Source organism: Pan troglodytes, chromosome 5, assembly GCF_028858775.2.
Source record: "Pan troglodytes isolate AG18354 chromosome 5, NHGRI_mPanTro3-v2.0_pri, whole genome shotgun sequence".
In the NCBI taxonomy this organism is placed as follows: Eukaryota; Metazoa; Chordata; class Mammalia; order Primates; family Hominidae; genus Pan; species Pan troglodytes.
The window spans coordinates 37,606,051-37,629,643 of NC_072403.2; the positions used below are offsets into that span (position 1 = coordinate 37,606,051).

General features: G+C 50.7%; 3 protein-coding genes across 7 annotated transcripts; 2 read left to right on the forward strand and 1 right to left on the reverse strand.

Annotated features, from left to right (window-relative positions):
• Positions 1–1,247: 1,247 nt before the first annotated feature.
• Positions 1,248–13,957, reverse strand: HSPA1L (heat shock protein family A (Hsp70) member 1 like). Of its 5 annotated transcripts, none has more exons than XM_063812347.1 (4): positions 13,859–13,957; positions 13,615–13,664; positions 12,667–12,699; positions 1,248–3,614 (listed from the first exon to the last, which is right to left on the reverse strand). In XM_063812347.1, the coding sequence occupies exon 4, from the start codon at positions 3,599–3,601 to the stop codon at positions 1,676–1,678; it is 1,926 nt and encodes a 641-aa protein (XP_063668417.1). In that variant the 5' UTR covers positions 3,602–3,614; positions 12,667–12,699; positions 13,615–13,664; positions 13,859–13,957; the 3' UTR covers positions 1,248–1,675. The 5 variants fall into 5 exon arrangements, with proteins under 5 accessions (XP_063668417.1, XP_063668416.1, XP_063668415.1 ...); XM_063812346.1 differs by lacking the exon at positions 13,859–13,957 and adding an exon at positions 13,788–13,831; XM_063812345.1 differs by lacking the exons at positions 13,615–13,664; positions 13,859–13,957 and adding an exon at positions 13,382–13,512.
• On the forward strand, positions 6,739–9,590 carry LOC107973291 (heat shock 70 kDa protein 1-like). The gene is given in 1 exon segment (NM_001328303.1): positions 6,739–9,590. A coding segment is annotated over 1 exon segment (1,926 nt). The 5' UTR covers positions 6,739–7,378; the 3' UTR covers positions 9,305–9,590.
• HSPA1B (heat shock protein family A (Hsp70) member 1B) lies at positions 13,795–21,894 on the forward strand. The gene is made up of 2 exons (XM_024357114.3): positions 13,795–13,960; positions 18,827–21,894. The coding sequence occupies exon 2, from the start codon at positions 19,591–19,593 to the stop codon at positions 21,514–21,516; it is 1,926 nt and encodes a 641-aa protein (XP_024212882.2). The 5' UTR covers positions 13,795–13,960; positions 18,827–19,590; the 3' UTR covers positions 21,517–21,894.
• Positions 21,895–23,593: the final 1,699 nt, after the last annotated feature.

Sequence of the window (23,593 nt, forward strand, 5' to 3'; positions counted from 1 at the left end):
GGCTGGAGTGTGGTGCCACGATCTCAGCTCACTGCAACCTCCACGTCCCGGGTTCAAGCGATTCCTCTGCCTCACCCTCCTGAGTAGCTGGGACTACAGGCACGCATCACCGTCCTCAGCTAATTTTTGTATTTTTAGTAGAGACGGGGTTTCACCATGTTGGGCAGGATGGTCTCAATCTCTTGACCTCATGATCCGCCCGCCTCGGCCTCCCAAAGTGCTGGGATTACAGGCGTGAGCCACTGCGCCCAGCTGGTAAAAATATTTTTTCATGGACTGAGACTTCATAAAACTTCTATTTGTCATCTTGCATAGACATACTTATTTGTCAAGAATTTGTTATAGAAATATTTTCTGGGGCTGGGCACGGTGGCTCACGCCTATAATTCCAGCACTTTGGGAGGCTGAGGTGGGTGGATCACCTGAGGTCAGGAGTTCAGAACAGCCTGGTCAACATGGTGAAATCCCGTCTCTACTAAAAACACAAACATTAGCCGGGCATGGTGGTGAGCGCCTGTAATCCCAGCTACTCAGGAGGCTGAGGCAGGAGAATCGCTTGAATCCGGGAGGCGAAGTTTGCAGTGAGCCGAGATTGTGCCATTGCACTCCAGCTTGGGCGACAAGAGCGAAACTGTTTCCAAAAAAAAAAAAAAAGAAAAGAAATATTTTCTCCATGTAATGGATGTAAACAATGAACTCTGTGAGTGCATAGATGCTGAATCTCCTGGACCTTACCTATAAGTGACATCAGGACATCAAGCAGGATTTGTCTCTCCACCCCTAGTTGAGTCCTAAACTCCAAAACCAGCTTGTAACTGATTAAAAGCAGTTATAGTTTGCAACTGTTCCATCTGTGGTAAAGGTGTCTGAGGATCAAAAATTATGTGGCTGATTGAAACAATGAGTTCATGGGCCGGGCACGGTGGCTCACGCCTGTAATCCCAGCACTTTGGGAGGCCGAGGCGGGCAGATCACGAGGTCAGGAGATCGAGACCATCCTGGCTAACACAGTGAAACCCCGTCTCTACTAAAACAATACAAAAAATTAGCCGGGCATGGTGGGGGGCACCTGCAGTCCCAGCTACTCGGGAGGCTAAGGCAGGAGAATGGCGTGAACCCAGGAGGCAGAGCTTGCAGTAAGCTGAGATTGTGCCACTGCACTCCAGCCTGGGCGACAGGGCGAGACTGTCTCTCAAAACACACACACACACACACACATACACAAAATGAATTCATGAAAATTCAAATACTTTACCCTTACCAATTTAATCATTCACAGTGACCTCACAATCAGAGAACACATGCTCTCTCCATGAACTCTCCCCTTCAAGGTACATTCACAGCCTAAATACCAGAAGTAATTTTCTTTACGAACAAATTTACTGATTGACAAATAAGCATCCACACAGGAAGAAGAATGTTAGGGTGGCTGGAAATAACAGACATTCAAATACATCACACGGTTTAAAGAGGGGCCTAGTTTTCCTGAGTCCATTCCAAAGTCAGAAACAGGATGTGAGGGAGTGTGATAGGTGGTGCATGAGACTCCTCCTCCAGAATTTCCAAGGGATGGTAACTTAGATTCAGGTCTGGTCAAGAATAATAATGATGTTTGAAGATAAGGGGAATGAAATACATGTAGAGGCATCCTAGGATGCTTCAGTTCTAAAAAGAATTAATCTACTTCTTCAATTGTGGGGCCTGTGGCAGGCCTTCCAGGCACATACCCTGTTCCACAGGCAGGCCCAGTGCATCCTCCTTGGTAGAGTTTTGTGATGATGGGGTTACACATCTGCTCCAATTCCTTTCTCTTATGATCAAACTCATCTTTCTCTGCCAGTTGATTGACCTCCAGCCACGAAAGGAGCTCGTTGCATTTATCCAATATTTTATTTTTATCAGACTCACTAATCTTGCCCTTCAAACCTTCATCACTCACAACACTCTTCACGTTAAAAGCATAGGATTCTAAGGCATTCTTTGCAGCAATTTTCTCCCTCTGGACCTCATCTTCAGCTTTATATTTCTCAGCATCCAGAACCATGCGCTCAATCTCCTCCTTGCTCAGGCGGCCCTTGTCATTGGTGATGGTGATCTTGTTCACCTTGCCGGTGCTCTTGTCCATGGCTGTGACATTGAGAATACCATTGGCATCAATGTCAAACGTCACCTCGATCTGAGGAACTCCCCTGGGTGCTGGAGGGATTCCAGTCAGGTCAAACCGCCCCAGCAGGTTGTTGTCCTTTGTCATGGCCCTCTCGCCCTCATACACCTGGATCAGCACCCCGGGTTGGTTGTCAGAGTAGGTGGTGAATATCTGTGTCTGCTTGGTGGGGATGGTGGAGTTGCGCTTTATCAGGGCAGTCATCACGCCCCCAGCCGTCTCCAGCCCCAGGGACAGGGGAGCCACGTCCAGCAGCAGCAGGTCCTGTACCTTCTCAGACTTGTCCCCCATCAGGATGGCTGCTTGTACCGCAGCCCCATATGCTACGGCCTCATCAGGGTTGATGCTCTTGTTGAGATCACGTCCATTGAAGTAGTCCTGAAGCAGCCGCTGCACCTTGGGGATGCGGGTGGAGCCCCCTACTAAAACAATGTCATGGATTTTAGCCTTATCCATCTTGGCATCCCAAAGCGCTTTTTCTACAGGCTCCAGGGTACCCCTAAACAGGTCTGCACACAACTCTTCAAATCGAGCTCTGGTGATGGATGTATAGAAGTCAATGCCTTCATAAAGTGAATCAATTTCTAGGTTGGCCTGGGTGCTGGACGACAGGGTCCTCTTGGCCCTCTCGCAGGCGGTGCGCAGCCGCCTCACGGCTCGCTTGTTCTGGCTGATGTCCTTTTTGTGTTTCCTCTTGAACTCCTCCACGAAGTGGCTCACAAGCCTGTTGTCAAAGTCCTCCCCACCCAGGTGAGTGTCCCCAGCAGTGGCCTTTACCTCAAAAATCCCATCATCTATGGTCAGAATTGACACATCAAATGTGCCTCCACCCAGATCAAAAATCAGGACATGTCGTTCTCCTTGACCTCCTTTATCTAAACCATAGGCAATGGCAGCAGCTGTGGGCTCATTGATGATTCTTAGCACATTAAGTCCAGCAATCACACCTGCATCCTTAGTAGCCTGACGTTGAGAGTCATTGAAATAGGCTGGCACGGTAATCACTGCATTGGTGACAGGGTGGCCCAAAAAAGCCTCAGCAGTCTCCTTCATCTTAGTCAATACCATCGAAGAGATTTCCTCAGGGTAGAAAGCTTTATTCTCCCCTTTGTAGGACACAAGGACTTTGGGCTTGCCTCCTTCATTAATCACTTGAAAAGGCCAAAGTTTCATATCTGATTGTACAACAGGATCATTAAATTTCCTGCCGATCAGACGTTTAGCATCAAAAACAGTGTTCTGGGGATTCATGGCTACCTGGTTCTTGGCCGCATCCCCAATGAGCCGCTCGGTGTCTGTGAAGGCCACGTAGCTGGGGGTGGTGCGGTTGCCCTGGTCGTTGGCGATGATCTCCACCTTGCCGTGCTGGAACACCCCCACACAGGAGTAGGTGGTGCCCAGGTCGATGCCTATGGCGATTCCCTTGGCAGTAGCCATGGTTCTCTGAGGCCTATGGAGAAAGAATAAGATACTGTTTTGGCAGAGTGCTTTTCAATGTTATTTATTTTTTTGAGACAGGGTCTTCCTCTGTCACCCAGGTTGGAGTGCAGAGGCGCAGTCATAGCTCACTGCAGCTTTGATCTCCTAGGCTCCAGCAATCTTCCTGCCTCAGCCTCCAGAATAACTGGAGACATAATGCCCGCCTAATTTTTTTTTTTTTTTGAGACGAGTCTTGCTTTGGACTGCAGTGGTGTGATCTAGGCTCACTGCAACCTCCACCTCCTGAGTTCAAGCGATTCTCCTGTCTCAGCCTCCCGAGTGGCTGGGATTATGAGGGCACCACCACGCCCAGCTAATTTTTGTATTTTTAGTAGAGATGGGGTTTCACGGTTTCACTATGTTGGCCAGGCTGGTCTCAAACTCCTGACCTCAGGTGATCCACCCGCCTCGGCCTCCCAAAGTGCTGGGATTACATACGTGAGCCACCGTGACCAGCTCTCTGCCTGGCTAATGTTTTAATTTTGTGTACAGATGGGGTCTCCTTATGTTGCTCAGGCTGGTCTCAAACTCCTTCAGGGCTCAAACGATCCTTCAGCCCCAGCCTCCCCAAGTACTGGGATTACAGGAGTGAACATCTCGCCCAGCCTATTTTTTATTTTTTATTGTGGTAAAATACACACAAATTGTACCATCTTAACCATTTTTAAGTGTAGAGTTTGGTAGTGAGTTCAATCACAGCGGTGTTCAACCAATTTCCAGAATTCTGTTCATCTCGCAAAACTGAAACTGTATACTCATTAAGTAACTCCCGTTTTCCCCTCCCTTTATCGCCTGGTAACAACCATTTTTTTTTTTCTCATTTTTTAGAGACAGGGTCCCATTTTGTCACGCAGGCTGCACTGCAGTGGTGTAATCATGGCTCACTGCAGTCTTGACCTCCCAGGCTCATAGGATCCTTTTGTCTCAGCCTCCCAAGTAGCTGGGACCACAGGTGAAGGCCACCACACCCAGCTAATTTTTTATTTTTTTGTAGAGACAACGTCTCCCTGTTGCCCAAGCTAGTTTCTCACTCCTGGGCTCAAGGAAACCTCCTCCCACCTCCAAGTCACCAAGTGTTAGGATTATAGGCTTGAGCCAAGGCGCCCGACCTCTTTTTTCTATCTCTATGAATTTGACTACTCTTGTAACTTCATATAAGTGGAATTATACAGTATTTATCCTTTTGTGACTTTGCTTATGTCACTTAGCTTATGTGCACAGGTTTCATCCATGTTGTAACATGTCACAATTTCCTTCCTAAGGCAGAGTAATATTCATATTTATATACCACTTTGTTTTTGTTTTTGTTTTGAGACAGAGTCTCACTCTGTTACCCAGGCTGGAGTGCAGTGGCATGATCTTGGCTCACTGCAACCTCCACCTCCTGGGTTCAAGCTAATTCTCCAGCCTCAGCCTCCCGAGGAGCTGGGACTACAGGCGTGCACTGCCACGCCCAGATAATTTTTGTATTTTTAGTACAAACAGAGTTTCACCATGTTGACCAGGATGGTCTCAAACTCCTAACCTTAAGTGATCCGCCCGCCTCGGTCTCCCTAAGTTCTGGGATGGCAGGCGTGAGCCACCACCGCACCCGGCCTATATACATTTTGCTTATCCATCTCTCGATGGATACAGGTTACAGAATTTACAGAATAATGTTGCTATGAGCAAGCCTATACAAATACATGGAGACGCTACTGTCATGGCAGAGTGCTTTTTGGACAGGGTAGACAAAAGTATTCTCAGCTACTCAAAGAAGTTGGGAAGCAAGTAGCTGTATATTGTTTTCAATTTCCCAAGTGACCTAATTCTACTGTCCTGTTCCTATATATTTTACTGTGGGATTCTGTCTCTTCATGACCCAAGAGTAGTGTACATTCTGGTCTCTTCAAGAGACATCAGCCTCCACACTTGAGTTCTGCTGCCTTCCTGGGATAATATTCTCTATTAGGGGTTCGCCGGCAGTAAATTCCAGTCAGGCTGAAGATGACTGCTAGAAAACCACAAGCCCTTCAGTTTTCTCAAAAGACATGGCACTCCAGACAGTATCTGTATCCTTCTCCTAAATAAAACTCCTGTTTTCTGGAGCCAATAACTGATCAACAAAGGGTTTAAGGGCGGGGCGCGGTGGCTCACGCCTGTAATCCCAGCACTTTGAGAGGCCGAGGCGGGCGGATCACGAGGTCAGGAGAACGAGACCATCCTGGCTAACACGGTGAAACCTCGTCTCTACTAAAAAACAGAAAAAATTAGCTGGGCGTGGTGGCGGGCGCCAGTAGTTCCAGCTACTCGGATGGCTGAGGCAGGAGAATAGCTTGAACCCGGGAGGTGGAGCAATTAGCCGGGCGCGGTGGCGGGCGCCTGCAGTCCCAGCTACTCGGAAGGCTGAGGCAGGAGAATGGCCTGAACTCGGGAGGCAGAGCTTGCAGTGAGCCAAGATCGTGCCACTGCACTCCAGCCTGGGCGACAGAGCGAGACTCCGTCTCAAAAAAAAAAAAAAATTAAAAAATAAATAAATAAAAATAAAATAAAGGGTTTAGTGTCTATCCCTCTCCACACCGCAGATTCCTAGGCCGCACTCCCTTTCCCCCGCTTCCCAGTTACCCCGCCTCCCCCTCACCCCGCCTTCCCCGCCTCCCCATTTCCCCGACAGGCCGCACTCCCTTCTCCCGCCTCCCCCATTCTGGCTGCTCCGACCAATCAATCCGAAGCCATCTTAGCTTTCCCCAAGTGCTCCTCCTACCCGGATCAGCCAACGCCCACATACCTCAGGCTTAAACCAACTAGGGAACTTTCCAGTACTTTCCCAAACAAGGACCTACTGAGCCTTTCAGGTTCACAATCAATCAGATCCCTACTGGCTCACCTAGTCTCCCGACGCCTTCGCTTCAGTTTGGAAACGTCCAGATTACGGAGCCCCAGCGAGTAGGTGGGGGCTCCCTCAATATCAAACTGCACAACCGGGGTCCCCCCACCCCCCACCCCGTCCCTCCCTGCAAATTTGAGCCGGCTCCAACTCAGTAATCTTTTTCCAAACTGGCCCATGAGGTCAGAGACAGTATCTCCATTGTAACGTGGCCGGGCGGTGTCAACACAAACGCCCCCACCCTCCCCTGGACGCGCGTAACCCGCTCCCCGCACCAGCCCCCCTGCCCACAACTGCGCAGGCCCAGCAAGCCCCCACAATTAAAAGCCCAGCGCCGACCCTTCCTGTCAATTAGGCGCTGAAGCCCAGGCGGTCAGCATCGCCATGGAGACCAACACCCTTCCCACCGCCACTCCCCCTTCCTCTCAGGGCCTCTGTCCCCTCCAGTGAATCCCAGAAGACTCTGGAGAGTTCTGAGCAGGGGGCGGCACTCTGGCCTCTGATTGGTCCAAGGAAGGCTGGGGGGCAGGACGGGAGGCGAAACCCCTGGAATATTCCCGACCTGGCAGCCTCATCGAGCTCGGTGATTGGCTCAGAAGGGAAAAGGCGGGTCTCCGTGACGACTTATAAAAGCCGAGGGGCAAGCGGTCCGGATAACGGGTAGCCTGAGGAGCTGCTGCGACAGTCCCCTACCTTTTTCGAGAGTGACTCCCGTTGTCCCAAGGCTTCCCAGAGCGAACCTGTGCGGCTGCAGGCACCGGCGCGTCGAGTTTCCGGCGTCCGGAAGGACCGAGCTCTTCTCGCGGATCCAGTGTTCCGTTTCCAGCCCCTAATCTCAGAGCCGAGCAGACAGAGAGCAGGGAACCGGCATGGCCAAAGCCGCGGCGATCGGCATCGACCTGGGCACCACCTACTCTTGCGTGGGGGTGTTCCAGCACGGCAAGGTGGAGATCATCGCCAACGACCAGGGCAACCGCACCACCCCCAGCTACGTGGCCTTCACGGACACCGAGCGGCTCATTGGGGATGCGGCCAAGAACCAGGTGGCGCTGAACCCGCAGAACACCGTGTTTGACGCGAAGCGGCTGATCGGCCGCAAGTTCGGCGACCCGGTGGTGCAGTCAGACATGAAGCACTGGCCTTTCCAGGTGATCAACGACGGAGACAAGCCCAAGGTGCAGGTGAGCTATAAGGGGGAGACCAAGGCATTCTACCCCGAGGAGATCTCGTCCATGGTGCTGACCAAGATGAAGGAGATCGCCGAGGCGTACCTGGGCTACCCGGTGACCAACGCGGTGATCACCGTGCCGGCCTACTTCAACGACTCGCAGCGCCAGGCCACCAAGGATGCGGGTGTGATCGCGGGGCTCAACGTGCTGCGGATCATCAACGAGCCCACGGCCGCCGCCATCGCCTACGGCCTGGACAGAACGGGCAAGGGGGAGCGCAACGTGCTCATCTTTGACCTGGGCGGGGGCACCTTCGACGTGTCCATCCTGACGATCGACGACGGCATCTTCGAGGTGAAGGCCACGGCCGGGGACACCCACCTGGGTGGGGAGGACTTTGACAACAGGCTGGTGAACCACTTCGTGGAGGAGTTCAAGAGAAAACACAAGAAGGACATCAGCCAGAACAAGCGAGCCGTGAGGCGGCTGCGCACCGCCTGCGAGAGGGCCAAGAGGACCCTGTCGTCCAGCACCCAGGCCAGCCTGGAGATCGACTCCCTGTTTGAGGGCATCGACTTCTACACGTCCATCACCAGGGCGAGGTTCGAGGAGCTGTGCTCCGACCTGTTCCGAAGCACCCTGGAGCCCGTGGAGAAGGCTCTGCGCGACGCCAAGCTGGACAAGGCCCAGATCCACGACCTGGTCCTGGTCGGGGGCTCCACCCGCATCCCCAAGGTGCAGAAGCTGCTGCAGGACTTCTTCAACGGGCGCGACCTGAACAAGAGCATCAACCCCGACGAGGCTGTGGCCTACGGGGCGGCGGTGCAGGCGGCCATCCTGATGGGGGACAAGTCCGAGAACGTGCAGGACCTGCTGCTGCTGGACGTGGCTCCTCTGTCGCTGGGGCTGGAGACGGCCGGAGGCGTGATGACTGCCCTGATCAAGCGCAACTCCACCATCCCCACCAAGCAGACGCAGATCTTCACCACCTACTCCGACAACCAACCCGGGGTGCTGATCCAGGTGTACGAGGGCGAGAGGGCCATGACGAAGGACAACAATCTGTTGGGGCGCTTCGAGCTGAGCGGCATCCCTCCGGCCCCCAGGGGCGTGCCCCAGATCGAGGTGACCTTCGACATCGATGCCAACGGCATCCTGAACGTCACGGCCACGGACAAGAGCACCGGCAAGGCCAACAAGATCACCATCACCAACGACAAGGGCCGCCTGAGCAAGGAGGAGATCGAGCGCATGGTGCAGGAGGCGGAGAAGTACAAAGCGGAGGACGAGGTGCAGCGCGAGAGGGTGTCAGCCAAGAACGCCCTGGAGTCCTACGCCTTCAACATGAAGAGCGCCGTGGAGGATGAGGGGCTCAAGGGCAAGATCAGCGAGGCCGACAAGAAGAAGGTGCTGGACAAGTGTCAAGAGGTCATCTCGTGGCTGGACGCCAACACCCTGGCCGAGAAGGACGAGTTTGAGCACAAGAGGAAGGAGCTGGAGCAGGTGTGTAACCCCATCATCAGCGGACTGTACCAGGGTGCCGGTGGTCCCGGGCCTGGCGGCTTCGGGGCTCAGGGTCCCAAGGGAGGGTCTGGGTCAGGCCCCACCATTGAGGAGGTAGATTAGGGGCCTTTCCAAGATTGCTGTTTTTGTTTTGGAGCTTCAAGACTTTGCATTTCCTAGTATTTCTGTTTGTCAGTTCTCAATTTCCTGTGTTTGCAATGTTGAAATTTTTTGGTGAAGTACTGAATGTAACTTTTTTGGTGAAGTACTGAACTTGCTTTTTTTCCGGTCTCTACATGCAGAGATGAATTTATACTGCCATCTTACGACTATTTCTTCTTTTTAATACACTGAACTCAGGCCATTTTTTAAGTTGGTTACTTCAAAATAAATAAACTTTAAAATTCAAGTGATGCCTTTTATTCCTTTATTTGGGGGTCAGTAGGGTCTGCATAGGTTGTTTTTCCCATAGCGTCTAAAATGGAATGGCATTTTTGCTTCCAGCAAGGGCAGATTTTGCAGAGGTGTGGCTATTGTAATGTGATCCATTTGTGTTAGACAAATGGTATCCTCCAGTAAAGCCTCTTGATTCTGGCCAGGAGTGGTGGCTCAAGCCTGTAATCCCAGCACTTTGGGAGGCTGAGGTGGGCAGATCACTTGAGGTCAGGAGTTCCAGACCAACCTGGCCAATGTGGTGAAACCCTGTCTCTACTAAAAACACAAAAATTAGCTGGGCGTGGTGGTGCGTGCCTGTAGTCCCAGGGAGGCTGAGGCAGGAGAATCGTGTGAACCCAGGAAGCAGTGGTAGCAGTGAGCCGAGATCACGCCATTGCACTCTAGCCTGGGCATCACAGCAAGACTCCGTCTCACAAAAAAAAAAAAAAGTAAAGTTTGTTGATGCTGACTGGGTTTAGCCTGAGGGTACAGAAAAAGTTTAACACCTGGGAGGGTAGCCTTAAAGTGATGTTTGTGTAAGATTGGTCTCAAAAGAGGTGGGAGGGGGGCGGGGATGTTTCTGCAAAAGTGGTCAAAAAGAATGCAGTTAGATGGGAGGCCAGTGCTCCTACCTCCTGTAGATACACCTGATATGCTCATGGACTTGATATTTAATCTAGATTCAACATGGAATGGAAGGAGTGTCCTAAATTTCAAAGTGAAAAAACGGGTACATTCACTGGCTTGCTGAGTTATGCACATGTGCTTTAGTTGTCATCTTTTAAAATGGAAGGGTTTGGCTCGATGCCTCTCTTATGACTGAAAGCATACTGAAATAGAAATGCCACATTCTTAGCAGTTATCACCTACAATTTAAGTACGCCAGTGAGCACCCGAGCCAGGAAGACCTACATACAGACTTCACTCCCATGCACTTTCCCTTGGAGATGCTTCATGCCCCAGCCGCTAGCATCCTAGAAGTAATTCCCTCCTCCTTGGAAAACGCCCACTACAATCCTTAAAGCTCCCGGAGTGAGCCCTTTTAAAAATAAATTGTATCTGGCCGGGCGTGCTGGCTCATGCCTGTAATCCCAGCACTTTGGGAGGCTGAGGCAGGCGGATCACCTGAGGTCAGGAGTTCGAGACCAGCCTGGCCAACATGGTGAGACACCCCCCCCCCCACCCACCTCCTGCACTAAAAGTACAAAAATTAGCCAGGCGCGATGGTGTGCGCCTGTAATCCCAGCTATTCGGGAGGCTGAGGCAGGTGAATCGCTTGAACTCAAAGGCAGAGGTTTCAGTGAGCCGAGATTGCGCCACTGCACTCCAGCCTAGGTGACAGAGCGAGACTCCATCTCAAAAAATAAAAATTGTGTCGGCCAGGCGCAGTGGCTCATGCCTGTAATCCCAGCACTTTGGGAGCCCGAGGTGGGTGGATCACCTGAGGTCAGGAGTTCAAGACCAGCCTGGCCAACAGGGTGAAACCCCATCTCTACTAAAAATACAAAAAATTAGCTGGGCGTGGTGGCGGGCACCTATAATCCCAGCAACTTGGGAGGCTGAGGCAGAAGAATCGGTTGAACCCAGGAGGTGGATGTTGCAGTGAGCCAAGATCGTGCCATTGCACTCCAGCCTGAACAATGAGTGAAACTCTGTCTCAGTGAATAAATAAATAAATAGTATCTAAGGGCGATGAAAATGTTTTGGAACCAGAGTTGACGGTTGCATAACATTGTAAAGGTCAAGGCTGCAGTGAGCCATGACTGTACCACTGCACTCCAGCCTGAGCAACAGAGTGAGACCCTGTCTCTAAAAAAAAAAAAAGAAAAAAAATCAATTGTATCAATATTACATTAAAGCACTTTATGAGCTTATGTGTACCTCAAAGCCCATCAAACCATTCACTAAATACTTGTTATGAAGAAAATCCAGTGTTATGGGAAATGATACATACAAGTAGACCTTGCTTTGGAAGTTTGAAAATAGAAAATAAATATGAAATGCTTAGGTTTCCAGGCCAGTCTACAGAGGAACATTTATCTCTTATGGTAGTTAAACTGTAGTACTGTGGACTCTGGCCACAATGTAAATCAATCTTCATGGGAATATGCCTTTGCTATAGGACCTCCTCTCCCCTTCAGAGCTGCAGTAGCATTTGTGACTCTGATCTGCAGACCCTGTAGTGACTCTAAACCAGGAGCAGCTACCACTACTGTGGCATGGAGTGGGGAAAAAGGTAATTGGAAAAGGGTGGAGATGGGGAAGGACCTACCAAACGCCTTTGTTGACACAGTAGAGAAGTCATCAGACATAACATTGAATGGAGGCAATAAGAGAGTTCCTATGGCCCTATCAAGCTTATTAATAGGTGTTTTAACAAGAAATATGTAAAAATTATTACTTGTCGGCCGGGTGTGGTGGCTCATGCCTGTAATCCCAGCACTCTGGGAGGCCGAGGCGGGTGGCTCACTAGGTCAGGAGTTCAAGAGAAGCCTGGCCAAGATGGTGAAACCCCACCTCTACTAAAAATACAAAAATTAGCCAGGCGTGGTGGCGGGCGCCTGTAATCCCAGCTACTCAGGAGGCTGAGGCAGGAGACTCACTTGAACCCGGGAGGTGGAGGTTGCAGTGAGCCGAGATCGCACCACTGCACTCCAGCCTGGGCGACAGAGCGAGACTCCGTCTCCAAAAAAAAAAAAAAAAAAAAAAAAAAAATTGTTTGCCTGCATACCCTAGCACAGAGTACTGTACCTTGAAATATTCACTTTGTAACCTCAAGAAAAGACGTTGAGGGAGCTGTGGAATTAGCAAAGAGAATGCAGTGCCACCCGTAAACGGAGTGATATTTTGAGCAGCAGAGGAACTTTGAGGGAGGAAAGTGCAACAGGAAAAATAACTGCAGGTGTGGAAAAACAAATATAAATATCTTCTCAATTCCAGTCATCTCCTACCTTCCTATACCAGGCCTCAGAAGGCAGCAGGCTATGATAATAAATTTGATTTTATATGGCTTTGAACCCAGGATTTTATTTTATAACATATACACTTACTGTTATTCCTGGTCTTCAAGAGTTCTTGTCATCCTCAAAAAGACAAAAAAGGTACCAAAACAAAAAATTAACTACAGTATTTTATAGATGTGAGAGAAGTGGGCAGAAATAATACAGCTTTAGGCTAAAAAAGGAAATGAGGTTATTTCTTGGGGGAGCCAATATTGGCGATTTCTGAGGGAGCGATCCTTACGTGAATATAAAAAATTGTGACAGCCACCATTCCTCCTGCTAACTGATCTAAATCCATCCCCTTGGGAAACGCCCCTGAGGTATCTATCAGGTGTAGTTCAGCCAGAGGGAGTAAACCCACCGGGCCCTCGTCCTTTCCTAGCACCACCATTTAAAGGGATGTTTGAGGGGTAGGGCAGCGGAGCATTCCAGACACGGAGTTAAACCCGCCCCACCCCGCTGGCCCACGTCCAGCCCGATCAAGAATTGGAGGAGAGAGGAGCAGGGCGTGGTGGCGCGGGCCTGGAGTCCCAGCTACCCGGGAGGCTGGGGCGGGAGGATCGCTTGAGGCTGCAGTGAGCCGTGATTGCGCCACTGCACTCCAGTCTGGGCGACAAAGCGAGACCCTGTCTCAAAAAAAAGTGAAAAAAAAAAAAAAAATTAGAAGGGAGGGCACCAGAGGAGGGCTGGAGCAGGTTCACAGGTTGGGACTACGGAGGAGCCCAGCAACCGAGAATCACTCCTGAGGGTCTAATTTTCTTACTCTCCTGATGCCTCACGGGGCGAGGGACTAGAACGGGGCGCTGAGCTGGCTGTAGACAAAAGCCAACCGACTCCATCCCCTACTCTCCCAACAGTCGCGCGTCCCCGCGCAGACGGGTGCGCGCTGGCCGCGGGCGGTGGGGACCTTCTCTTCTCGCCTCTGGCCACCCAATGCATCTGATTTAGTTGTATGAAAGTTACAAAACTGTCCAATATTTTCGTCTTGTAAGTTACCTAGTATGAGAGAAACTCGAAAGGTCCTTCTTTCTTTCCTCCTTTAATCCCTTTTTGGAAAAAAAAAAAAAAAACATCAGAAAACGCAGGAGTCGGATAGGCAGCCCCGAAGCCAGCCCCGCCCTCAGGCCCCAGCGGCCCCGCCTTTCCCCCCTCCCCCCCGCACTCCCCACCTTTCCTCCCCTTTGGCTGAGGCTTTTTCCCTCGTCGCTGGCTCTGCCCGAAGTTTCTAGAGTTTTCTGACCTTCAAGGCGAGAACTGCTGTGTCATTCTTAGGGACACTCCCCAACAAACTGCGCCACCCGAGTCTCTCCCTCCTCTCGCCAGCCGGCCCTAAAACATCAAGGTTAGTCAGGACTCTATATTTAACGTCCGGAAGATTCTGTGAACTATATGCCAACCTTGCCCTAGTAACGGGGCTCCCCCCTCCTTTCCCCTCTTTCTGCTGGAGCAATCTGTTCTATCGGAAAGGAGAGGCAGGGCTGGGAGAGCTGGAAGGTGGGGAAGGCAAGAGCTTGTAGGGGCCATGGTCTTGAGTCCGAAGAGCAGAGCAGCAACCAGGACGGGAGTCCCTGGCTGATCACATAACCCGTGGTGCCCTTAATGCTCGCAGAGGCCAACACTGTATTCATTTGTTTTCCTCTTTAGAGAATAAAACAATTAGGTCTAACCACAAAATTAAAAGCAAACAAAACCCAGTTAGGTTGATGAGCCAATGTGGGAAGGAGTACAAAATGAGTGTCAGAACCCGTGGGTCCAATCACCGGTTCTGTAACCTGTCATCTGGGTAACCAGATCAAGCCACTGAACTTCTTTGATCCTTGGTGCTGTCTTTGAAAATGAAAAGGTTTGACTGAATGGCCTGTGCCCGCAGATCTTAGGACAGTTTTTACATTAAGCTGAAAGCAGCTGTAGTCCTAATAATGGTCCCCAACTTTTAAACACCTAAATAAGAATGACTACGAGTCATATCCGAGAGTGTGGGATCCCCAATAAAAGGAGGGAGAAGATCATATTCTCTTTGATCATGTAGGGAAAAAAAATTTTTTTATTTGAGACAGGATCTCTGTCTCCCAGGCTGAAATGCAGTGGCGTGATCATAGCTCACTGCAGCCTTGACCTCTTGTGCTCAAGCGATCCTCCTGCCTCAGCCTCCCAAGTAGCTGGGACTACAGGCACCTGCCACCACGCCCAGCTAACTTGTAAAGTTTTTAGTAGAGATGGTGTCCCACTATGTTGCCTAGGCTGATCTTGGACTTCTGAGTTCAAGTGCCTGCCTTGGCTTCCTAAAGCACTGGGATTACCGACCTGAGTCACCACACGCAGTCCAGTTATTGTTAATTCTGTTTTAGAGATGAACACGTCGAAACTTGTGTTTAGTCAATGTACAAGTACTTCCTTGTTGAAAAGAAAAACAGCCTCACCAAAGAAGTAGAGCGCAGATGCAAATCCAGGATTTTCCCTTCCCAGATTTTTTCTTTCCATGCTGCTAGAAATGGCCAGGGTTCTCTTTGTCATTGAAGCATTTGTCATTCATTCAGTTAAGAATGCCTGCCTCTAGATTTCATATCAATTAACTCTTTTGCTTTCATTTAAGTTCATTTGGATGAACTTAAAATTATACCAGCTTTTTTAAAAAATTTATTATTTTTTTGAGACAGAGTCTTGCTCTGTTACCCAGACTGGAGTGTAGTGGTGCGATCTCAGCTCACTGCAACCTCCACCTCCCAGGTTCAAGTGATTCTCCTGCCTCAGCTCCTGAGTAGCTGGGATTACAGGTGTGCACCACCACGTCCGGCTAATTTTTGTGTTTTTAGGAGAGAAGGGGTTTTGCTATGTTTGCCAGGCTGGTCTTGAACTCCTGACCTCAGGTGAGCCACCCACCTCGGCCTCCCAAAGTGCTGGGATTACATGCATGAGCCATCGCGCCCGGCCTATACCATCTTTTAAAATGAACAAAATTAAGAAAACTACTGTTTGAGGAACTATAAAAAGGAGAGGGAGAAGGAAGGAAAAGACCCTGCAGTGTCAGCCTGAAGAAGGCTCTCTTACCCCACACTGCTGTAGCAATTATGTTCTTGGCACTCCCTCTTCAGTTCTCTTGTCTCTTTGAAAGCATCTGACCTGGCTTTCACTTTGGGGACTCTGAGCTCTGATCCTTCCAAACACAGAATCCAATAAAAACCTAATTCTGAAATTAATCACATTAAAGTTCTGAAAAATATCCTGGGGTTCTTATATATTCACCTTAGACAGCAATTAAACTTGTGACTGGATTTCTGCCTTGGGAAGCATCCAGTCTGAAAGGAAAGAAAAGGCCGGCGTGGTGCTTCATGCCTGTAATCCCAGCACTTTGGGCGGCCCAGACGGGCGGATCACTTGAGGTCAGGAGTTCGAGACCAGCCTGGCCAACATGACGAAACCCCCTCTCTACTTAAAATACAAAAATTAGCCAGGCGTGGTGGTGTGCACCTGTAATCCCAGCCACTCAGGAGGCTGAGGCAGGAGAATCGCTTGAACCTGGGAGGTGGAGGTTGCAGTGAGCCGAGATTGTGCCATTGCACTCCAGCCTGGGCGACAGAGCAAGACTCTGTCTCAAAAAAAAAAAAAAAAGAAAAAAAAAAAGAAAATTCAGGTGACCCTCTCCTTGTCAGGAAATGGACAAGGAATATGTATGTGTGGGTTTCCAGTCTAGTCCACAGAGGCTTCACTTAAAAGCTAGGTCAACTATAGCACTGTAGACTCTGACTAGTGTGACTGATTCAAGAAAAACAGCATTTATATTGGATTTTTCTGCTATCCGGAGAGCACCCAAGATTTGGGGTCCCAACACCACATCTACTTGCTAGGCAGTTGAGACAGTGATGCCCTTTGCTTCATGCCAATAGAGAGGTTTTTTTCTCCCCCTCTCCCACCCCCCGCCCCCCACTTTTTATGTTTCTCAGCAGAATCAGAGAAGTATTTTATTTTTGAGAAGGAGTTTCGCTCTTGTTGCCCAGGCTGGAGTGCAGTGGCGCGATCTCGGTTCACCGCAGCCTCCGCCTCCTGGGTTCAAATGATTCTCCTGCCTCAGACTCCCAAGTAGCTGGGATTACAGGCATGCGCCACCATGCCCAGGTAATTTTTTTTTTTTTTTTGGTATTTTTAGTAGAGACGGGCTTTCTCCATGTTGGTCAGGCTGGTCTCGAATTTCTGACCTCAGGTGATCTGCTGCTTCGGCCTCCCAAAGTGCTGGGATTACAGGTGTGAGCCACTGTGCTGGCCTTTTAAATTGTAGATTTGGAAGGAGGGAAGGAATGAATCCAGACCTGCTACTCCAGACCTGCCAGTAGTAGCAGTTGATGGTGAGGAAGTTTCCAGAGGGAGGGGTGAGGTTAAGGGTCTCTGGAAGTGTTGATACACTGTGCAGCTAAGATGAACATAGTTTGGGAGAATCTCCAGCCAGACATTTCATAGAGAAATGTTTGGGAAAATTCCTGAAGTTTGACCGGTTTGACTAGTTTAGAGAGGTGATTCATTAGGGAGCTAAAGCTGAATGTGAAAGTTATCACCTACCTGCACATACAGACACACACATATTGTTAAAGCAATTTATTTGCAACATGAGTTTAGATCAGTGAATTATAAACAAATGAATACCCTTAAATTCCAGGAAGAGGTGTTTTGATAGTGGACAGGTGTGTGTGTGCAGGTGTGCATATGAAAAGTGCCAATTGAGCAAAGTGTTTAAAAACAGCATTATTCCTTCGTCAGTAACTTCTTCCTTTCATTTGTGCTCAAGGAATATCGCCATGGCAATGAGGCTATTTTTTTTTTCTTTTTTTTTTTTTTTGTGGTAGGTTGTAAACACAGTACTATTGCTTCAACCCCCTCACATTTTCCTTTCAGACGCCTAACAAAGGGTCTTGCATTCACACTAAGAATGAAGGAAAAAAACAAAGGGAAAGTAAATTACTAAATGCAACCGTATTTAAAACAGGAGGAAGGAGAATCCGCAGGAAGTTGGAATCTAGGATAAAAACTTAGACACATTCAGCCTGGCCAACATGGCGAAACCCTGTCTCTATTAAAAATACAAAAATTAGCCCGGCATGGTGGCACATCCTGTAATTCCAGCTATTGGGGAGGCTGAGGCAGCAGAATTGTTTGAACCCCAGGGGCAGAGGTTGCAATGAGCAGAGATCTCGCCACTGCACTCCAGCCTGGGCGACAGAGTGAGACTCAGTCTCAAAACAAACAAACAAAAACAACAGGCCGGGAATGGTGGCTCACGCCTGTAATCCCAGCACTTTGGGAGCCCGAGGTGGGCGGATCACGAGGTCAGGAGTTCGAGACCAGCCTGACCAACATGGGGAAACCCTGTCTCTACTAAAAATACAAAAATTAGCCAGGCGTGCTGGCGCACGCCTGTAATCCTAGCTACTCAGGAGGCTGAGGTAGGAGAATTGCTTAAACCCGGGAGGCGGAGGTTGCAGTGAGCCGAGATCATGCCACTGCACTCCAGCTTGGGCGACAGAGCGAGACTGTCTCAAAACGAAAACAACAAACTTAAGACACATAACCTGAGGTGTTAAGAGGAGCTAGTAACTAGAACCTGGGTCCCAACCCCTCCTGCTTTCCAGCATCACTCCACACAGTTTGCTTAAAGAGGGCCACCTGCGAAACAGCTGTAGTATGTGATGCTGAAGAGAGCTAAACACCCCCCGCACCTCCCTCCCAGGGTCACCATCTTGTTAAATTTGACCTAAAAACGGTAACAGCTTAGGGGTTTCAGGGACAGACAGAAAATCTTACTCGGGACTGTGAGGTCCTAGTTCTACACACTGTCCAGGAGTGAACCAGGAATTGAGAAAGTAGGAAGGAGGTGTCCCAGACCCCAAGCTAGGAATGGGGAGGGAAATGGAGGAATCCAAAATGCCTGAAGGACGGCCTACATACTAAGGAAAATTTTTTTCTAACTCCTGGTTGCAGCTGAGGGGAGCGGCTGAGGGCGGGGACAGGGGTGCGGCGGACCCACCGCTCCCACTACCCGACCAGCGCCTCCCTTCCTCCTTGGATGGGTGCCCCTGTCTTGCTAAGAACTGCCTGTTTACACAACTGCTTTCCTTGTGAAAATTTAAAGGCTCCTATTCCCAGTTGTTCTATCCTTGTAGGTTAAAGATTATGTCAAAAACTATATTGCATTATCTCTTTCCTTCTCCTTCCCATTAAGACGGAAAAAACATCCGGGAGAGCCGGTCCGTTTTTCAGGCAGACTAGGCCATTAAGTGCCTCGGAGAAAGGACCCAAGGCTGCTCCGTCCTTCACAGACACAGTCCAATCAGAGTTTCCCAGGCACATCGATGCACCGCCTCCTTCGAGAAACAAGGTAACTTTCGGGTTCTGGTTGTCTCCAAAGTCATCCGACCAATCTCGCACCGCCCTAAAATTACAAGCCCAGAGAGGGCCCTTCCTGTCAATCACCTACTGAAGGGCAGGCGGCCAGCATCGCCATGGAGACCAAACACCCTTCCCACCACCACTCCCCCTTTCTCTCAGGGCCCCTGTCCCCTCCAGTGAATCCCAGAAGACTCTGGAGAGTTCTGAGCAGAGGGCGGCACCCTGCCCTCTGATTGGTCCAAGGAAGGCTGGGGGGCAGGACGGGAGGCGAAACCCCTGGAATATTCCCGACCTGGCAGCCTCATCGAGCTTGGTGATTGGCTCAGAAGGGGAAAGGCGGGTCTCCACGACGACTTATAAAAGCTGAGGGGCGGGCGGTCTGGAAAACGGCCAGCCTGAGGAGCTGCTGCGAGAGTCAGCTTCCTCTTTCGAGAGTGACTCCCGCGGTCCCAAGGCTTTCCAGAGCGAACCTGTGCGGCTGCAGGCACCGGCGTGTTGAGTTTCCGGCGTTCCGAAGGACTGAGCTCTTGTCGCGGATCCTGTCCGCCGTTTCCAGCCCCCAGTCTCAGAGCGGAGCCGACAGAGCAGGGCACCGGCATGGCCAAAGCCGCGGCGATCGGCATCGACCTGGGCACCACCTACTCCTGCGTGGGGGTGTTCCAACACGGCAAGGTGGAGATCATCGCCAACGACCAGGGCAACCGCACCACCCCCAGCTACGTGGCCTTCACGGACACCGAGCGGCTCATCGGGGATGCGGCCAAGAACCAGGTGGCGCTGAACCCGCAGAACACCGTGTTTGACGCGAAGCGGCTGATCGGCCGCAAGTTCGGCGACCCGGTGGTGCAGTCAGACATGAAGCACTGGCCTTTCCAGGTGATCAACGACGGAGACAAGCCCAAGGTGCAGGTGAGCTATAAGGGGGAGACCAAGGCATTCTACCCCGAGGAGATCTCGTCCATGGTGCTGACCAAGATGAAGGAGATCGCCGAGGCGTACCTGGGCTACCCGGTGACCAACGCGGTGATCACCGTGCCGGCCTACTTCAACGACTCGCAGCGCCAGGCCACCAAGGATGCGGGTGTGATCGCGGGGCTCAACGTGCTGCGGATCATCAACGAGCCCACGGCCGCCGCCATCGCCTACGGCCTGGACAGAACGGGCAAGGGGGAGCGCAACGTGCTCATCTTTGACCTGGGCGGGGGCACCTTCGACGTGTCCATCCTGACGATCGACGACGGCATCTTCGAGGTGAAGGCCACGGCCGGGGACACCCACCTGGGTGGGGAGGACTTTGACAACAGGCTGGTGAACCACTTCGTGGAGGAGTTCAAGAGAAAACACAAGAAGGACATCAGCCAGAACAAGCGAGCCGTGAGGCGGCTGCGCACCGCCTGCGAGAGGGCCAAGAGGACCCTGTCGTCCAGCACCCAGGCCAGCCTGGAGATCGACTCCCTGTTTGAGGGCATCGACTTCTACACGTCCATCACCAGGGCGAGGTTCGAGGAGCTGTGCTCCGACCTGTTCCGAAGCACCCTGGAGCCCGTGGAGAAGGCTCTGCGCGACGCCAAGCTGGACAAGGCCCAGATCCACGACCTGGTCCTGGTCGGGGGCTCCACCCGCATCCCCAAGGTGCAGAAGCTGCTGCAGGACTTCTTCAACGGGCGCGACCTGAACAAGAGCATCAACCCCGACGAGGCTGTGGCCTACGGGGCGGCGGTGCAGGCGGCCATCCTGATGGGGGACAAGTCCGAGAACGTGCAGGACCTGCTGCTGCTGGACGTGGCTCCTCTGTCGCTGGGGCTGGAGACGGCCGGAGGCGTGATGACTGCCCTGATCAAGCGCAACTCCACCATCCCCACCAAGCAGACGCAGATCTTCACCACCTACTCCGACAACCAACCCGGGGTGCTGATCCAGGTGTACGAGGGCGAGAGGGCCATGACGAAGGACAACAATCTGTTGGGGCGCTTCGAGCTGAGCGGCATCCCTCCGGCCCCCAGGGGCGTGCCCCAGATCGAGGTGACCTTCGACATCGATGCCAACGGCATCCTGAACGTCACGGCCACGGACAAGAGCACCGGCAAGGCCAACAAGATCACCATCACCAACGACAAGGGCCGCCTGAGCAAGGAGGAGATCGAGCGCATGGTGCAGGAGGCGGAGAAGTACAAAGCGGAGGACGAGGTGCAGCGCGAGAGGGTGTCAGCCAAGAACGCCCTGGAGTCCTACGCCTTCAACATGAAGAGCGCCGTGGAGGATGAGGGGCTCAAGGGCAAGATCAGCGAGGCCGACAAGAAGAAGGTGCTGGACAAGTGTCAAGAGGTCATCTCGTGGCTGGACGCCAACACCCTGGCCGAGAAGGACGAGTTTGAGCACAAGAGGAAGGAGCTGGAGCAGGTGTGTAACCCCATCATCAGCGGACTGTACCAGGGTGCCAGTGGTCCCGGGCCTGGCGGCTTCGGGGCTCAGGGTCCCAAGGGAGGGTCTGGGTCAGGCCCTACCATTGAGGAGGTGGATTAGGGGCCTTCGTTCCTTAGTATGTTTGTCTTTGAGGTGGACTGTTTGGACTCAAGGACTTTGCTGCTGTTTTCCTATGTCATTTCTGCTTCAGCTCTTTGCTGCTTCACTTCTTTGTAAAGTTAAGTTGTAACCTGATGGTAATTAGCTGGCTTCATTATTTTTGTAGTACAACCGATATGTTCATTAGAGTTCTTTGCATTTAATGTTGATACTGTAAGGGTGTTTCGTTCCCTTTAAATGAATCGACACTGCCACCTTCTGTACGAGTTTGTTTGTTTGTTTTTTTTTTTTTTGCTTGGCGAAAACACTACAAAGGCTGGGAATGTATGTTTTTATAATTTGTTTACTTAAATATGAAAAATAAAACGTTAAACTTTTTCTTGTCTGTTAATATGTGAAGATAATGGATATTTGGGGAGGGATAGTGTCTGAATACCATCTATTTTTATAGCCTGAAAAGAACAGTACTGCTGAAGAGTTATACGTGTAGGAGTTAGGGCTACACATATTTTTGTTTGGGCTTAATTGTGGGCCTTAAGAGAAATTGCAGGTGCCCGTCTTGATTAGAGTGGGGCTTGTTTCAGGGAAAAGTCGGATGGCAGCTGCAAAACGGTATTGGAGGGGTGGTTGAGGTGGGTTCACTGGGGCGGGGAGGGGAGGGGTGGTGCTGAGATGGGATTATGGTGGTTTTCTCTCCCTCTTCCACTTAGTGAGCGGACTCCACAAAAAAATGCTCACTTTTTTTTTTTTTTTTTTGAGACGGAGTCTCACTCTCACTCTTGTCGCCCAGGCTGGAGTGCAGTGGCGCAATCTCAGCTCACGGTAACTTCCGCCTCCCGGGTTCAAGCGATTCTCCTGCCTCAGCCTCCTGAGTAACTGGGACTACAGGCGCTTGCCACCACGCCTGGCTAATTTTTTGTATTTTTGGTAGAGAGAGGGTTTTACCGTGTTAGCCAGGATGGTCTCAATCTCCTGACCTCGGCTCATATTCATTTATATGTGGAATCTAAACAGTAGAACTCAGAAGCAGAGAAGTGGTGGTCACCAAGGGCTGTGGGATGGGGGAATGGCGAGACGTGCAAGGGAAACAAAGCCTTAGTCAGGAGAAATAAATTGTATTTTTCTTTTTTTTTTAAACGGGATATTGCTCTGTCACCCAGGCTGGAGCACAGTAGAGCTCACTAGTCTCAAACTCCTGGGTTCAAGCAATCCTCCCACCTTAGCCTCCTGAGTACTGGGTCTACAGGTATGTGCCATCATGCTCAGCTAATTTTTTGTATTTTGTAGAGACGAAGTCTTGCTGTGTTGCCCAGGTTGGTCTCGAACTCTTCAGCTCAAGCGATCCCCTTGTCTAGTCCTCCCAAAGTGCTGGGATTATAGGCGTGAGCCACTGTGCCCTGCCAGTTTTTGTGTTTTTTTGGGGGGGGGCGGTGGGTGGAGGGTATATATTGCATGGCATGGTGAAAATAGTTAATAGTGTATTGTATATTTCAAAATTTCAAATGTTCTTATCACAAAAATATTTGAGGTGATATGTTAATTAGCTTGATTTAATTACTCCATATTGTGTTAATAACTACTTTGTACCAATATATGCAACTAAAGTTTGTCAATTTACAAAAAGAATTTAAAAATCAAATAAAATGGGCCAGGTGCGATGGCTCATGCCTATAATCCCAGAATTTAGGGAGGGTGAGGCGGGCGGATCACTTGAGGTCCGGAGTTCAAAACCAGCCTGGCCAACATAGCGAAAACCCATCTTTACAAAAAACAATATAATTAGCTGGCCAGGCGTGGTGGCTCACGCCTATAATCCCAGCACTTTGGGAGACCGAGGTGGGACAGTTGGATCACCTAAGGTCAGGAGTTCCAGACCAGCCTGGTCAACATGGTGAAACCCTGTCTCTACTAGGTGGGCACGGTGGGGCATGCCTATAATCCCAGCTACATGGAAGGCTGAGGAAGGAGAATCACTTGAACCCTGGAGGCAGAGGTTGCAGTGAGTTGAGATTGCGCCACTGTACTCCACCCTGGGTGACAGAGCAATACTTCATCTCAAAAAAACATAAATAAAACG

Bases quoted from the DNA above. Each gene is read 5' to 3' on its own strand.
- HSPA1L (XM_001160137.6), bottom strand. From the start codon at position 6,688: ATGGGCCAGTTTGGAAAAAGATTACTGAGTTGGAGCCGGCTCAAATTT. The intron at 3,615-6,509 runs GTGAGCCAGTAG...CTTTCTCCATAG, and splicing joins CGAAGGCGTCGGGAGACTAG to GCCTCAGAGAACCATGGCTA.
- HSPA1B (XM_024357114.3), top strand. From the start codon at position 19,591: ATGGCCAAAGCCGCGGCGATCGGCATCGACCTGGGCACCACCTACTCC.